The sequence below is a fragment of the Callorhinchus milii genome, unplaced genomic scaffold (genome assembly GCF_018977255.1).
Source record: "Callorhinchus milii isolate IMCB2004 unplaced genomic scaffold, IMCB_Cmil_1.0 Scaffold14, whole genome shotgun sequence".
Classification (NCBI taxonomy): Eukaryota; Metazoa; Chordata; class Chondrichthyes; order Chimaeriformes; family Callorhinchidae; genus Callorhinchus; species Callorhinchus milii.
Genome location: NW_024704755.1, coordinates 9,108,272 through 9,125,338, shown reverse-complemented (window position 1 = coordinate 9,125,338; position 17,067 = coordinate 9,108,272). Strand labels below are relative to the sequence as shown.

Sequence of the window (17,067 nt, the reverse complement as noted above, 5' to 3'; positions counted from 1 at the left end):
AAGCTGAGGATGTTGTTTCCTCGCACTCACACTGATTAGATTATTTTTTGATTCTATTTTAAGATGAGATCAAATGGCTGTTCATTTTTTTTTGGAAAATGAGAAGGAAGTTTTGACTGACACCTCATTATAAATCTACAGTGTTCAGTGGTAAACTGTACTTTAGAGTTCAATTGTTCTGTGAGGTGTGTTGCTCCAAAATGTTATCTTACATGAAGGGCGCTATGTAAATGCAAGTTGTTTGGAGCATAATTCTACAGACTGGACATATAGTGTGATTTGCTTAGCACCCTCCCCCAAATCACACAATTTTTTTTAGCATATCAATATTAGTTGTATGGTCAGTGTGCGTCCTCCCTATAAAATTACTTCCAACAGTACTTGAAAGGATTTTTTTTCTCTACCACACCAAATTCACAGTGTTTGTTTATTTTTTTGTGCTTTGCAGATCTGGGAAGATTGTTTTTATACTACTGTAGTTCAGTTGAAGGCTTATGAAAATATGACGGTATTTTGAGGAGGCAGAGCAAGTTTGTCCAGCAAACAAGTTCTATTCTAAACCAGATCTACAAGTAAAGATTATATATGTAACACAACGTACAACAACAAAATTACATTTATAGAGCGCCTTTCAATCCTAGGTGTCAATGTAGATTTTATTTCATCAAGAAGTCATTGCAAAACCATTAGTGCCTGAAGCTGAAGAATTTCAACTAAAACCCTCCTTCTGAGATGTATTAAAGATAAACAAGATCATTATTTTATACAGGAAGAACTGCATCTGTTTTGATACCACTAATATCTTTTGCCATCAAGTTCAGATGCAATTCTAGTCATCCTCAAGTATAAGTATGAATGCTTTTGCTGACTTGAACAAGTTAATAATTTAATGTTAAGATTTTGAACTTTTTTTATTGAAATAACAATCTTTAATATTAACACATTAACACTGTCAGTTCAACAGCATTGTTGCAACATCCCAACTTAAATTTTCCAGATCAGTAAGAAATGGTGGCATAATTCAAGATAGGAAATGTCTTAAAATAGTATCTTGTATTCTATTACAATTGAATGAGTAATGTTGCATTTAGAAGTTTCTGTCTGACAATACAAACGTCAGTTGCACTTAAAGCAGCTTCTCAATTTGTCTTCCTCTGCTTAATTTGGCAGTGCTTCTCGGTAGGCAATAAATCGGCGCAGATTCATCTTTACATTGTCAAGCACAAGCAGTTGATCGGGACCATAGTTACCCTTTCCTTCCTTCCGCATCTAACAAAAGACATTCATTGTTAATTAAAAGTTTACAAATGTACATGAAATTGTTGTATAAACCATTCACTTACTCATAGAATATTACAGCACAGAAGGAGGCCATTCAGCCCATTGTGCTTGTGCCGGCTTTTTGGAAGAACTACCCAATCCCCTGCTCTTTCCCCAAAACCTTGCAAATATTTCCTTTTCAAGTATCTATCTAATTCTCTTTTGAAAGTAGTTATTGAATGCGTTTCCACTAATGAAGGTTATTTCTACAAAGTAATGTACTTTGGAATCCACGGTCAGTAGAGGCCTTGGAGCCAGTGTATTCTGAAAGTGCGTGCATATTCACTAATCACACACTTACCATGGAAATGTTTGATTTATGGGATGATTGTGAATGAAGAAAGAATTGCAATAAAGAAAAATATGAAGTTAAATAGTGATTGGCAAAGTATATTTTAGGCAGAACTCTTACCCTTGCTTTGAAGACTGGCTGAAAGGACTTCAAGGTTTGGACGAGCTTAATCTGATCAGCTGCCTTGTCTGCCTCTTTGCCGTCTGCAAACACATCTATGATGGCATCCAGTGCCTCGCCGACCACCACCAATGAACAATCCTTCGTGGCTACCTGCACCAAAAAACTGCCCATCATCTGAAATTAAGGAACCACAGGCAAAGACAGATGAGCATACAAACAACAACAACAACATGCATTTGTATAGCGTCCTTCACACAGGGTAGCGTCTTGGAAGTGCTTCCGGGAGGCTTTTGTTTTACAAAACCACACTTGGTAAAACATGGTGCAAGTTCTGTCGAAAGGTCAAGTCAAGGATGAAGACAATTTGCTATGCCAAACAATTTGTGAAAATATCAGTAGAATGCAAAAATAATTTAAAAACTAAACATTCTTATATGACTGGACATTATAAAAGGAAGGAATAGCTTATACTTTTTTAAAAAACATACACTTTTTGTCATTTAAAAAGAATTCATAATAACCAACTGAATTGGATTGAATTCAACCACAAGAACGTATAAATAGAACTACTAAGCGTAGGCACTTTTACAATTACCTTGAGAGTTTCAGCTGTGTTCTCTTCTTTTGCCAGCACGCTACCACCGATTCCCAACATGGCAACTGCGTTGACACGAGCGCTGGCATTTTCACACTGCACTACAGCTTCACACAAAGCCATCAGCTGTTCAGGACTCATGGACTATTTAGGGACAGCAGGAAGAGAGAGAGGGAGAGAAATAGTTAACAAGGATATCATTCATCTCTCCTATTAATAAAAGATTAATCAATATATTTTTTTAAATCAAGCAAAATCAAGTCAGTACTATATGGCATAAATACAATCTCAGGTACATTAAGGTCACTAACCTCTTCATAGCACAGAAGGTTTGTAGACTATCACTTTAATTAGTACATTGCCCTTTGCCTTACATTCTGGTCCTATCTCGATTATACCCATATCAAAAAGGATTAACACGCTTTCTGATATTCTTATAAAGAATGAGGGAAGCATAAAACCAGAACTTATATTTAGTTTCATCTCAATTTGTCAAATTTCCATTTACACTAATTTGTAGTATAGCTCAACAAACTAGTTGTTTTTTAAAATCAAATCAGCCTCATACTGCTTGCCTGCTGGGCTTCCTGGCATCTCAATGTTCTATGAAGATATTGTAATTTGATCCAAGATTATTTTTTAACGCTTTATCACGGTTACCTTTTTAAACCATCCAGTTCTCAACTGCAGTAGCTGGAGAATAAAAGTCTCACCTGAGAAAGATTTTGGGAAGCCATAATTTGGAACAGAGACCTCATTGCACCAGTGACAGCCTCTAAAAACTCGGAATCCTTTGGCAGCTCTGCAATAAATGGGAGGTGTAAACACAACTATAAAAATTGATACAATAGCATTTGTTATTTAGTATAATATAGCTTAAATTTATTATTCTATAGAACCACCAGGGATTTTCTAAATGGCATGTCAGTTTTGGGGCCAATTATGCTAGAAGAGATGTAATACTACAAAAAGGTCAACAATTCATCCCCAGGATTACCTACCAATGAAACTATAAACCCAGATGATATTTAGACAAGACAATGTAAAAGGTCAGTCAGCATGAGCACAAGTTCAAAATACCTCAAAACGATTTGAACCTTTATCTATCATACAGTATATTACAACTGAACCAATTTGTGATCTTTGCACTGCAAAGAGCTATAAATGAATTGTTCAAAAGAAAAAAAAAGTACCAAAGGTTCTCATTTGCACGTAACTCACCGGTTTGTGAGAAAATTAGCTGTGCAAGGTGTTGTGACAGGGCTTGAAGCGCCACTGGTCCTCCAAGTCCCTCAACATCCAATACTGATAATATGTTGTGGAGGCACGTCAGGGCTCTGCACTGTATGCGCTTCATTCTGTAGAAAGTATTGTCATACATAACAATCCAAATCATTTAAAAAAATCAGCTGTTGCTTTAAGTGTAATGTCAAGCGGTTACTTACTTTGTAATCAGTGTCGCCATGGCTGGCTATTCATACATATATTCACAGTAACGGTGTCTGGGAATGTAGTTTTCTCCAACACCTGAAATAATTTGTGAATAAACAAAGCATCTTTACCAACAAAATGTTACGAAACCAAGAATAGGATTCCTCTCTCTGTTACCCCATACTATTTCTCTCCTGTTTTGCAGACACCCACCGAGACTGTCTATCCACTTGATTTTGTCCATAGAAACTGACATCTGAAACCATCTGTGGAACTGCAGTCTGCGCTGACTCAGTGAATCACTTTGCCTCCACTTGTTATGTCCAACAGAACCAGCTGAGATTTAAACAAAGAAACGGAGAACCCAAGAGTGCTGAAGGATGCCATTCAGCCATTGAGTCTGCCCCGGTTCACTGGGCAAGGAGATCACTTCAGTGCTACACACTCCCCCGTTCCACATCCCCCCTCAAGCCCCTTTTTACATGCCTGTCTACTTGCCTCTTGAAAGTTACAATGCACCGTCTCCACCACCCTACTCAGCAGGGTGTTCCACATCCCAGCAACTCTGGGTGAAAAACATCCTGTTGTGGCTATCTTACAACTATATCCCCCGTCAATGGAAATAACCTCCCTGTCAAAACCTCTCATAATTTTGTACGCCTCATGATTTAATTCTCATCTCATAATGATATTATTTTGAATATATCCAACCCCAACAAAGACCACAATGTGTTCTGTTCCACTTTGCTACCAGTCTAAACAATCAATTTCAGGCTGCCTTAGGTGTACAAACTGGTCTCTGCAAAGGGTAGAATGGGAGAAAGATGAATATCTAGCACAGTGAAATCCTATCCCAAGAGAGGGAAAGGAATGTATCTTCTATCATTGATAATGAAACTTTAATTATTCTGGCTACCATTTTCCTTACAAAACAGTCAACTGAGAAAAGATTGTAAAGCCCACAATGTGATAGTATTGCATGGAATGCAACTGAATGTTGCACACACTCCACCATCTGGAGTTGCGCTGTATTTCAGCCACATCTGTGCATAATTCCAATAAGGGTTGAGCTTGCTCGAAACTGATCGACATGGCTAGGGAATGATGTTGTCAAACATGAGGCTATATTTTGGAGGTGAGGTGGTTACAAAGTGATGACCTATTGTATCAAATTACAACTACCAGCAGATATTTGAAAAAAAACAGGCAGGTTGCATGAACAATTTTTCAACTGAAGGGAAACGCTCGTTTGAAAAAATAAATTAAGAGAGTATCTTTCAAATAGAACACAAAATGTAATTAATGCTACTGCAAATAGAGTGGAAGGCAATTAACCAAGAATGTTCATCACTTTAGCAGAACACTGAAGTAGGGTGATTTGTCAGTGGTTAAAGTGCAACCACTGTAAAGATGCCACAGAATAAAATATAATGCAACCATCTGCTATGGCAGTAATGATTTTATAGATGGCATAAATGGAAATGCTGTCATGAGAAAACATTCATTGGACATTTATAGCCACAAATGCAATTGTGATGATCAAAATGTGTAATATATTTATCAGTGTCTTCCTCTTAAACCAGATTGTAATTTATGGTCCATGTCAAATACGAACCAAACAGATCTTTAAGTGCTATTTATTTTCAAAGCCACACTGTATTCTAAAAGTTTTGCATTATCCCTACAGAAATAAACTAATGCTGCATACAAATGTTCTGAAGATTCACACTCACGCAGCAAGTGAGAATCATTAACAAGTTAACAGTTTGACTCTGTGCTGGTAGAACATACACCCCAGGGAAGGGAAACACAGCAGCTCTTGCCAGCTCTGTAGCGTGCACAGTAATTGTGCTGGTGCAGCGTGCCACGGTTCTGGAAGGGGCGATTTGACAGCACAAACCCAGCACAAAGCCAGATAGGGATCAGGAAGGATACGACAGGCATATTATTAACAGAGCACATCATTCCCATCATTTAACGTTCATACCAGTGTTTAAATTTTATTCTGCTATTGTAGGCAGGTAATGTGTTGATCAGCTGGTTAGGGTTGACAGATGGTCCTGCTTCACCACATCGCTAAATGAACCAATGTTTTTTGCTAATGGCTTCATTACTGCCAGAAAGTCTAACTTCGTAGAATACAGCAGGGTACGTGCAGTGGTTCTCTGCAAGTTCTGTAATTTTTTGATTGAGTTTCAAGTTTTAAAAGCTTGATTTGAGAGACAACAACCTAAGTAGCTGCTGCAACCTTACTTAGTGCAACTCTTGGCAGAAATATGTCAATCCTTTTCGAACCCTAATCCGTTCTTAAGTGCTCAAAATGATCAGAACTCAGTACCTTCATCTACAAAATACAGTCACTGCACCTTATAGAATATCTGGTGAAGCGTTTTGAGACAACATGTGGAGACTATTACTCCTGATTTGAACATTTAATCTTGTTAAGTAAATATAAGAATACCCGCCTCTCCATATTTCAAGCGATGGACAACTTTAAAATTGTGGAATTTAAAGAAAGACCGACGACCGTAACAAGAGGAATCATAAATAGCGAGATGGCACTCGAACAGCCACAGCAATAATACTCTATCCTGGCTGGCCACAGGAGGGCACTATAAACACACAAACATTAAAATGATTTTGTTTAAAACAGAGAACCCAGTGAAGGACCCAACAGGGTTTCACGGCTCAGTGCGCCACCAAGATCAAAAAGAGTCACAAAGAAATGATAAAGGACAAGAAGTGGTTAAGTGATGCCGAATTTGGAGTTTAAATGTCTGTAGATCGTAAACAGAGGGGAAGGACCAAAGGAGATCAAAGGGTTCGGTCCTGAGGAATGAATAATTTCACTTTACAAATACTATAGTCAGATCTAAAGTTTTTTTGACTACCTTTTTTGGAATAAGGCAGTTCATGAGGGCAGAATGGACCTCTGCGGATAGGCACAGCGGTGTACACAGTGCTCCAGTCCCTTCAGTGATGTAGTTCTCGGTGCAGAGACTGTAATCGCTCTCGTCACTACTTGACATTTCCTCCCACTCATCGTCTGAAGGATCTGAGCAGAGGAAAGATAGCTTTATATACTATATAAATGTGTATTATTATATATTTATATAAAACACTTGAATATCACAACGATAAAACAACGAAGATGCAGCTAATAGAAGGTTTGCATTACCCATTTAAAAGAAATTTAAGATTTTAGGGTATAAAACCTATGCATTACGTAATAAACACTAAGATTTATGGTTTCATTACACTCGCTAGCAGCAATGCAGTGTTGTAAGCCATCGATTTCTGTACCCAAAGCGAAGCATTTGGCAAATGTAGCAGTCACAATGCAATCTTCATAAAACAGGTTTACAAGCAGTTTTAAATGTTTCCTTGCATTTTTTTTAAAAAAAATCTTCTTCACTATTACATCCCCTATGGACTAAAGTAATATTTTGCTCTATGCACCAAGATTCTTATGAATGAAGTTCATGGAATCTTCAGCACTGAAACAAGCTATTAGGCCCTGCTAATCCGTGCCTATACTCCACATTAGCCCCCATTCATCATAATCTCTCCCCCTCCCTTTATTCTCCTCTCCCTCATAGTTATGATCTCAAAAATATGTAAACTAAGCTGGTTTACATGATAAAAACTGAATGGATTGAAATGGGTTGCAAGAGCCTCATTCTTGTCATTAAGGGCATTTATATCCCTTATTGACAACACAAATTAGTCTTCACTTTCAAATTATGTGAGTGCATTTTCTCTGTGGCGTGAAATAATGACTTTGGTAGGACAAAGTATTGTATAGAGAAATTCCTTCAAAATAAAACATTTTCTCATTAAGACCAAGTTCAAACTATTTTGTGGGAACTATCTTGTTTCTAATATATACATGATGATCCTGCCTTTATTAGGATGTCAGTGCATTACATTATCTATCCACTGTTGTGCAGTTATTTCAGAACAAGAGTAATTTCATTAAAACAAATTAATGTGAAGCAATGCTGTATCGACTCAACAACCATCTGCTAAAGTTCAACCAAACTCCATCCTGTAATGTAATGAGTTGTCAGAGAAATGCTTTCTTACATTATTGGTCTGGTAACTTGTCACTCTTTAGTGAATGAACAACATACACACCTGCTGGAGACAACAAAAGGCTTCTACTTTTCTTAGACAAAATTGAACAACTGTTTTTAACCATTGCGATACTCAAAACACTCAAAAGGTGCATCTACAATTATTATGTTTGCTGTTTCTTTCAAATGCCATTCTTTCCCCTGTTGCAAGTTATCACGGATTTTGGGAGTTAGCTTCCACGGCTGGAGAATGATGTATGCAATCTATACCAACAGCTGCTCGAGTCAACCTCCCACACATGTGCTGAGGTTCTATGAAAGAGAGTCCTCTTCATCCAGTCATTCCAAGTCAAGACCAACAAATTTAGAAAAGAAACAGATTCTGCGGCTATGGTCAGACCACAGCAAGTTCAACTCCAGTCTTTGGTTTTGTCTCCACTGCTGGATAGTCTTTCTGTTGCTGGAGGATAAATGAATGAGAAATTCTGCTATTCCATTTCAAACGTGTAATGCAATCGGAAAAGTAACCAGATTTTAGTTCATACCTTCTGAACAGCACATGTTGACGATGATCTCTAAAGCAGTCTGTTGAGCAGATAGCAAGGCCGTGGCGTGCCTCAGCTCCTCACTCTTTGGCTAAAAGAAATTCATAACCAGGAAATTAGTAATTTCTTACAATCAAAGCATCTATGTCTTTTCCAAAGTGTTCCAAAAAAAATACCGTAAGAATACTCCAATGAAAAGCAAATATTGTTCATGGAATCAAGACTGCTTTATAAGCACTTACTGACACTTTTTAAATTCCATCTGTAGGGTGAAGACAGTTTCAAAAGATAATACGAGTCCATTCAAGTGCAAAAAGTGAAAGTCGATGATGGAAAATCTTTGTACCAGAGATCAAAACCCCTCAGACGCACATCTAAGACACAGTTTTTTTCAGTCTGTAAAGTTTCAAAATAGAGAACATCTGCATGGGCCCTAAATCAAAGGAGTTTGGGTATTTTGTTTGTGTATTGTCAACTTAAAAAAATAGAAAAAGTGTCTGAGAGACCTACAAGTATATTTTCAATTGTTGGATTTTTCCTACAAGTGAAAAAAATATTCTTCTCAACATCTCCATGGTGGAGTCGAATAGGGTGGGGTGTGATGGAAGTCTTTTGAAAGGTGAATTTGATGGGATGAAAAATGGGATTAGAAATGAGACTAATTCAAACTTCGAAACACTATACAAACTTATTTTGATTTGCATTTCAATTTACAAATTGTCCCACAAAGGACAAGAGAAATGACAACAATGGATGAAGAGTCAACTTTAGCATGGTTTGAAATAACAAGATGGCCAAACTGGTCACTTACTGGTAGGAGGTCTGAAATATCATCATTTGTTATTTTCTTCGTTGTCCTTAATTTAGAAGCCTTTTGCGTCCCATCCTCCAGGTAAGTAGCAGCCTCCTCCTCCTCCTCAGCAATGATATCCTCCTCTGTGTCAGTCTCTCCCAGGACCTTTGATGCTGCACATTCAGCCTCCTTAAGGCTCAGAATGACTTGGTTAGCATTCATCTCCAATGTGTTGGATAGAATCTTTACAATAGCATTTATGGTGTCTGCATTGCGACTGGGAGGTATCAAACTCTTCACGTTCCATACAGTACCTGGAAGGCAAATATTTGCAATAATTATGAGGATGATAAGCCTGGGTGCTTTAGTGATGTACAATTAGAAACTCTTTAAACTAGCGAGAATCACTGTCCCTCACCACCTGCCGTGAGTACAGCATAAAATTACATTGCCAAAGGCAATGTACTGTAACACACGTACAAGTCATGTAGTGCTGTTATCCATGTTCACCGTGTGGCAGTGCTGCTGTATCAAAAAGTATATGTAGAGACATCTGAAAATATGAAGAAACATGCAAAGTTTCTCCTGTATCAATACTCAGTTGACCAATAAAAATATTATTCTTGTAGAGTCAGGTACCCTAATCAATGCCGGTTAAAAGCTGTAAAATATTCTAAATACCAAATGCACTACTTGGAACGCTTCTTTCACAGGGAACATGATAAATCCATGTCATGTAGATTTTGCATACAGCATTACAATGACTGCAGCATTTATACTACAGTATCAATCTTTTTTTCTTTATTGTGATTTCACTTGGGTTTATTGAAAACGAGCATCATCATTTTATAATGAAAACTAAAAGTAGAATCTAACTGAAATCTATAGTATCTAATATCGAAGAACCTAAATACATTTCTACAATTAGGATTTATAAATGAGACAAATTCACACTTCTAAACACTGTACTAACTGGTTTTGATTTGCAATATTACAAAATATGTTTAATGCGAGATTGATCGCTGTTATTCCTACACCCAATGTACATACAGAATTCATAGAATAATGAAAGGATTACACTCTTTTCTCTTGGGCAGATTACTGGAACAGAATTTTAGTGTTGTTGCCCTGAATTAGATATGTTACCTGCTACAAGTGTTTGCAACAGCAGATGTTCGGTGGTATCTTTGGATGATAAGAGTACTACTTCCAACACTTGTAGAGCTGAGGGAGATAAAGCCGCCAAAAGCTCAGCATTGTCCTCAGTGACTGCCTGCAAACAATAAGCTGTGGACAGAAACATCAGATCTACTCAGCTTTAAATTATTCAGTCGCATGCAAAAAAAAATCCACGTTTCATACTTGCAAGCAGCAGAATCATACCAATTTTTACATCATTACATCTGATTTATGTAGGTTGCAATTTGGTGGCATTTCAGATAAAGAGTCCAGGTTCATATGGAAACTCCCTTTAGACCAGCCAATATTCCAAAATTAAAACCAGGAAAATATATTAACAACAACAAGATTCCATTTATTGAGCGCCTTTCACGTCGGGAGGACGTCCCAAGGCGCTGGACAGTTGGGTCAGGACCCGAGCAGGGGGGAAATGGTCAGGTGAGGGGAGGGAAGGGAGGGAGCGAGGAGGGGGTAGAGAGTCGAGAGGGGAGCTGAAGGCACGGTCAAAGAGAAAGGTCTTGAGACCGGCCTTGAAGGAGGAAAGGGAGGAGGCAAGGCGAAGGCACTGGGGGATAGAGTTCCAGAGTCTAGGGGTTGAGAGGCTGAAGGCCCGGCCACTGATGGTAGGGCGGTTGGGGCGGGGGATGTGGAGCAGACCGGAGCCAGAGGAACGGAGGGTATGGGCAGGTAGGTAGGGGATAGTAGGTCGGAGAGGTAGGAGGGAGCAAGGCCGTGAATGGCCTTGTAGGTGAGGGTGAGGATCTTGAATTCGATCCTCTGGGGGATGGGGAGCCAGTGGAGGCGAGCGAGGGTGGGAGTGATGTGTTCCCGCATTCCACAATGTGGAATATATTGGAAACCTGAGAAGCTACCAACATGTTTTCTTCCATTAATTTAAATGTGCATTACAATGGAAAGAGTTTAGCAACTTCAATTAAGATGAGACTCTGATCAGTGAGAAAGAGGGTGGACAGATTGCACTCAGGATCTGGAACTCTGGCTGATTTCTACTTCCCTCCCTTCGTATCCGAGACCAATTGTATGTGGTACCCCAAATGCTCCTCAGTTGCAGTCAACTAATTCAGACAGTAAATTGAGCCTGTAATATCAGTTGCATATGGTTTGGTGCTACAGCAATCAATATCTTTTTACTCATGAGGACTTTAAGAGAGCTCTCTATGTGGGTTATCTGGGGAGCCTCAAGCAGATTAGAACTTGTTTGTAGCACATTTGGAACTAATTCTAAAATTACTTTAGTACTTGGAGTCTTGTAACTCAGTGGTTAGAGCACTCGCCTCGCAAGTGAGAGATCTGGGTTCGATTGCTGCCAGGGAGAAATGTTGGGCAGGTTTCCTTATGCCTCGGTTTACCTAGCAGTAAGTAGGAACCCGGTTGTTAAGACGGTCTCTCAAAAAAACAATAATAATTTGGTCACTCAATCCAGACTATTTGTGGGACACTGCTGTGAGCAATCGGCTGCTGCGTTTCACCCACAAATGTACAGCCAATTCACTTTACAGTATATTCTGTGAAGCGCTTTGAGACATCTAGAAGACGTGAAAAGCACTATATCAAATGCAAGGATTATTATTATCACTTTTCTCAAAAATACAAACCACAAAAATAAAGATCTATGTAAGTTTGAGATACATTTCTTTTCTGGTTTAGCTTTAACAAAATAAACTGGAGCGATACAAATTATCTAATTGCACTGTTTGTTTTAAACCAACCGGTTACTTCATTTTTCAACATTGACAAGTAGAAGATACATTGGAGCTGTCATCATACACTGACTATTCACCTGAAGCAATTGGGCAAACTGTAATCACACAATCAAGTGGATACCCAGAAAAATAAACAAATAATATTCCCCAGGGTGTTTTTATTGAGTGTTCATTCATTAAATGTTCAAGTGCACAAGTTCCCCAATTCCAAAAGTAAGAAAGCAAAACATAAATACATACAGTCACACTTTCATGCACAGATTTCCTACAATGTGCAGTAAGAGCAATTACTGAGGCTTTATCGTAAATACAACAGCTGCACCACACACTGAATGTTGTTAATGGAACAGCTTACCTGCAGAAAGGGCCAATTCAACATTTGTGGAAAATTGTCTCAGGCACTGAAGGCAAACATCCAGCAAACCTTCTTTGTTAAATACGAACACTGCCCTGCTGCTGCTCTCACTAAGAAAACAAGAGAGAAATGCCAGTCAACCTCTCTTCGTTCAACAACTACTGTGCAGTACATTTGTTTGGGTTTCCAGTGCCAAGACTGCTTCATGCTTGTGTACAAGCCATTAACCTATCCATCTAGAATAATGGAATCGGATACCTTGCCATGAGGCAAGATTTACAAGAGAAACAATGCATTCGTTCGAACACAATGCCAACCTCACCTGATAAAAAAACATGAGTGGCAATCAATATTTAGGCTAATTTGCCAAACAAAGAAAANTCTGTTTCTGGAACAACTATTATGACAGAAGCAATAATTTCCAGGAAAAATTAGCATATATCAGTTGCTTATGTACAAGGCACAAAATGATAATGTAAATATACAATATTGAAGCATCTCCTTCAAACGGCAGCTAAAGCAAATACAAGAAGAGGGAACAGAAAATAACTTGTATTTATTTAGCTCTTATCACATAGAGTAGAATAACATCTTGGAGCACCCTTTATAAAGATGGTGCCAGAAAAAGTTTAATATCCAACATGAATTGCTCTCTAATCATTAACGAACAATAACTAAGCTTATCCTTAGAAAGAGAATTTCATAAAGTCTGTGCTATGAACATGTAGGAATGATTGCCCCCTTTATAACAAAGAACATACTTTTCATAAAATTTACTCTGTTAAGCCAATGATTATCTGCAGCAGACAAATAGGATTAAAAACTACAGGAAAAAAGAACATTTAAATTGTTTGCAGAGTAATGAAAAAATACTAACAATTACTTTACTCTGTGGGTACTTGTGTTTCTGAACATTTAGTGAAAAGTAAACTTACCACAAATTCCAGAGAAGGTGGATAGCTTCATTGGCTATATCCTCCACATAGTTTTTCTGTGCACCTTTCCCTTTTTGTAAAACGGCCATGTTTGCATCCAATCCTGTACAACACTGTAACCATGCAACAGATATAGTTTAATGGCTTTTAACTGAAATTACTGCACGTCTGTAAAGAAGGCTCATATAAAGGTGGCAAAGTAAGCAAGAGTTCCAACACTTTGTGCCAAGGAGTGGCACAAAGATCCGTGCCCACAATTCACATACAAGTATGATTCCCAATCTCAACTGTGGCACTGTGAGGGAATGAGGAATAGCAAGCAGAGTGCCAATCATGCCAGCTGCTCTCACACAGCCCTTGTGTGCAGCCAGCTACATAATAGCATCAGTGGAAGTTCCTCTCAAACTGCCCTCTCATAGAAGGAACAGAATATGAGTAGACAGGGAGGGAAATCCTAAAATAATCCAAAACAACATTACATGTTTGGCTCGTCTGGTTTACTCAAAGGGCTTACCTCCCGTAACAATGCAATGAGTGGGGTCATGATACCTCGTTTGACCATCTCATCGCACACATCGAAACCACCACAAGCACTGAGGTTCCTGTTGTAAATAAATACGTTTCACATTAGATCCTTTCATGTTCATTTCAAGACTCCTTTCATACAGTATTGCTATTTACAGTTTTCGCAATAAATTATTTATTAAGTCCAGTTTCTTAAGTTTATTAAGTTTCCCTTAACCCTAAAATGAACTGCAAGTCCCGTTAACTCCTGGTGAGGACAAGTACAGCAAGGCACTCAAGTTACAAGGCACCGTTTCTACCGAGTTATCACAATTACAATAATAAACTGACAATTATACAGAGTGTGTCTTTAGTTATTGATCACTGCGCCTCCTGTTACCATGACATCCCTAGTTTAATTTGAAAGGATTCTTCAGTTTCAAACAACATACTTCTTGCCACTTTTTATATTGCAGCTTTTATATCTTCTGTTTTGCAAATGATCTCTCCTCTCCCCTTATTCGATTATAATACTACTGACCAATATTGAATAACCACAAAAAAGCTACATGAATTACTAAAAATGCTAACAATATTAAAGTACATTACCATGGCTAGAACATCTTTATAAGCTTGATAATTTTAAAGAATTATGATATGATAAATACAAAATCCCATTTGATATGTGATACCAATGCTCTTACAAGCATTAATACAAAATACAATACAAAATTACATTTGTATATTGCCTTTCTCATTGGGAGGATGCTAACCTGAGTGCACCAGCAGCTGTCTCCCTGACAGCTACGCTCGGATCAAGAAGCATAGGTCCCAAACACCTGACAGCATCTTTCTGTAGAAAGGATGGGATCACCATTTTCTCCTGAACAAGTTTTGAAATACTTGCACACGCAAGTTCCCGTACATCAGGAGAGCCACTCTGCAACTGTCACAAGAGCAAAGTTTAGTCTTTATGCACGTTAATAATAATAATCCTTGCATTTGATATAGCGCTTTTCACATCTAGACGTCTCAAAGCACTTCACAGAATACTGTAAAGTGAATTGACCGTATATTTGTGGGCGAAACGCGGCAGCCAATTGTGCATAGCAGTGTCCCACAAAGAGTCGTGGATTGAAAATTATCAATTTATTATTGTTTTGGAGGGATTATTATTAGGCGCGTGGAGTAAGGAAACTTGTCCAAGGTTTCGCCCTGCCTGGAATTGAACCCAGGTGTCTCACTTGCAAGGCAAGTGCTCTACCACTGAGCTACAGGACTCCACGAGGTTAATAATAATAATACTTGCATTTGATATAGTGCTTTTCACGTCGGGAGGACGTCCCAAAAGCGCTTCACAGAACACACTGTAAAGTGAATTGACTGTATATTTGTGGGCGAACGCGGCAGCCAATTGCGCACAGCAATGTCCCACAAACAGTCGTTGATTGAAAATGACTAATTTATTATTGTTTTTGGCTTTGGAGGGATTATTATTAGGCGTATGGAGTATGTTATTTGTCAGTAAGGTAAAGTGAGGCTAACTAGTACAATTCTCACATTTGGATTACCAAGAGCGCTTTTTAACTTGCTGATATATACTTCTTTGCCTTTGTGCTCTTTACAACTCAGATAACATCTGGCATTCACTCTAGGGCACGCGTACATTTCCCGAGCTTTTGTAAAGCACCGATCGTTCCATTGTCGAAATGCGAAGCCATGATACAAGTTTCCAAATCGATTGTGACAAGTGACTGAAAGAGCTTATTGATCACAATGTTTCTTTCTGAAGAGCAACACGACCGGGTTTGCTGTAAACATATTTACATGTCAGCGCCATGCTATTACAATCTTACAATTACTTACTCATCTTACTCGCTTTGCAAGTGAGAGACCTGAGTTCAATTCCAGGCAGAGGGCAAAACCTTGGGCAAGTTTCCTTACTCCACACAGAGCCTAATAGCAATCCCTCCAAAACCAAAAACAATAATAAATTGGTCATTTTCAATCTACGACTGTTTGTGGGACATTACTGTGCGCAATTGGCTGCCGCGTTCGCCCACAAATATACAGTAAATTCACTTTACAGTGTGTTCTGTGAAGCGCTTTGGGACATCCTCCCGACGTGAAAAGCGCTATATCAAATGCAAGGATTATTATTATTATTATTATTACAAGCATCAGTTATGAAGGCCACCCAATTGTAAGGTGTGATAATTCTGGTCCTTCGGATGTGCTACTTAAACCGAGGTTCTGCTCTGGTGGACATTAAAAGATCTCACGACACGATTTGGAAAGAGAAGGAAGTTTCTCATGGTGTCCTGTCCGACAATCGTCCAGTTAAATTGATCATTTCCGTGACACCACGAATCGGTACAATTGTTGAACTGAATGTGTTTTCTTTCACTCAGACACAATATTAGGCAAATCCCCCATTGCACTGATTTTTTAAATTAATGTTTGTAATTTTTTTCAAATGTTCAGCGCCCCCTGACGCTACCCCACGTTAAGGAGGTTATATAAATCCTAAGTTATTGTGGTTAAAATGATAATTTGAGACCAGCCAAATGGACGACCGTGGTCTCTTCAAGTTCGGCTCATTCCCATTTAGAAACAACAATGAGGGGGGGGGGAGGGTTGTTGGGTGTGACAAGACCTAAAAAAAAAGATACTCTTGAATATTACAACAGCACTATTCCCTTCTTATCATGAAGAAGACATCAATCACATCACTGAACTGCTGGTGCTGTCTAGTCCAGCTCAATGAGATGTGAGGGTGGGTGGTGGAGGAGGGGGGGGTCAGGATGGTAGTGGGTGGGGGGGTCAGGGTGGTGGGGGGGGGTGGGGGAGAGAGGGTGGAAACACTCAGTAACACTCCAGGCTTTTAAGAAAACTGAAAGAAACCTGAAACCCATCCATGGCACTTCAAGCAAAAGATGACCCATGACTGGGCGACCTGCTGCAGCTGTGGCACAGGAGGGGAAGCGATGGGAGCAGAGGGGAGAGGTGCAGATGGGAATCTCCTTACTTTATCCAGTAAATCCCCGGCCGGTGAGCAAACTTCCCTCTCCCCTCCTCCTCCTCCTCCTCCTCCTGCTGCTGCTGCTGCTGCTCCTCCTGCTGCTGCTGCTCCTCCTGCTGCTGCTGCTGCTGCTCCAGCTGCAGCTCCTCGGCGCCGGCGCCGGTGGGGGAAAA

General features: G+C 39.1%; 1 protein-coding gene across 1 annotated transcript; it reads right to left on the bottom strand.

Annotated features, from left to right (window-relative positions):
- Nucleotides 1-892: 892 nt before the first annotated feature.
- Nucleotides 893-16,968, bottom strand: heatr3 (HEAT repeat containing 3). The gene is given in 15 exon segments (XM_042340326.1): nt 893-1,269; nt 1,733-1,909; nt 2,331-2,474; nt 3,044-3,132; nt 3,552-3,688; nt 3,772-3,857; nt 6,653-6,816; nt 8,383-8,473; nt 9,194-9,489; nt 10,322-10,462; nt 12,434-12,543; nt 13,369-13,481; nt 13,883-13,970; nt 14,646-14,818; nt 16,901-16,968. Coding segments are annotated over 14 exon segments (1,851 nt in total). The 5' UTR covers nt 14,750-14,818; nt 16,901-16,968; the 3' UTR covers nt 893-1,158.
- Between the last annotated feature and the right edge of the window lie 99 nt (nt 16,969-17,067).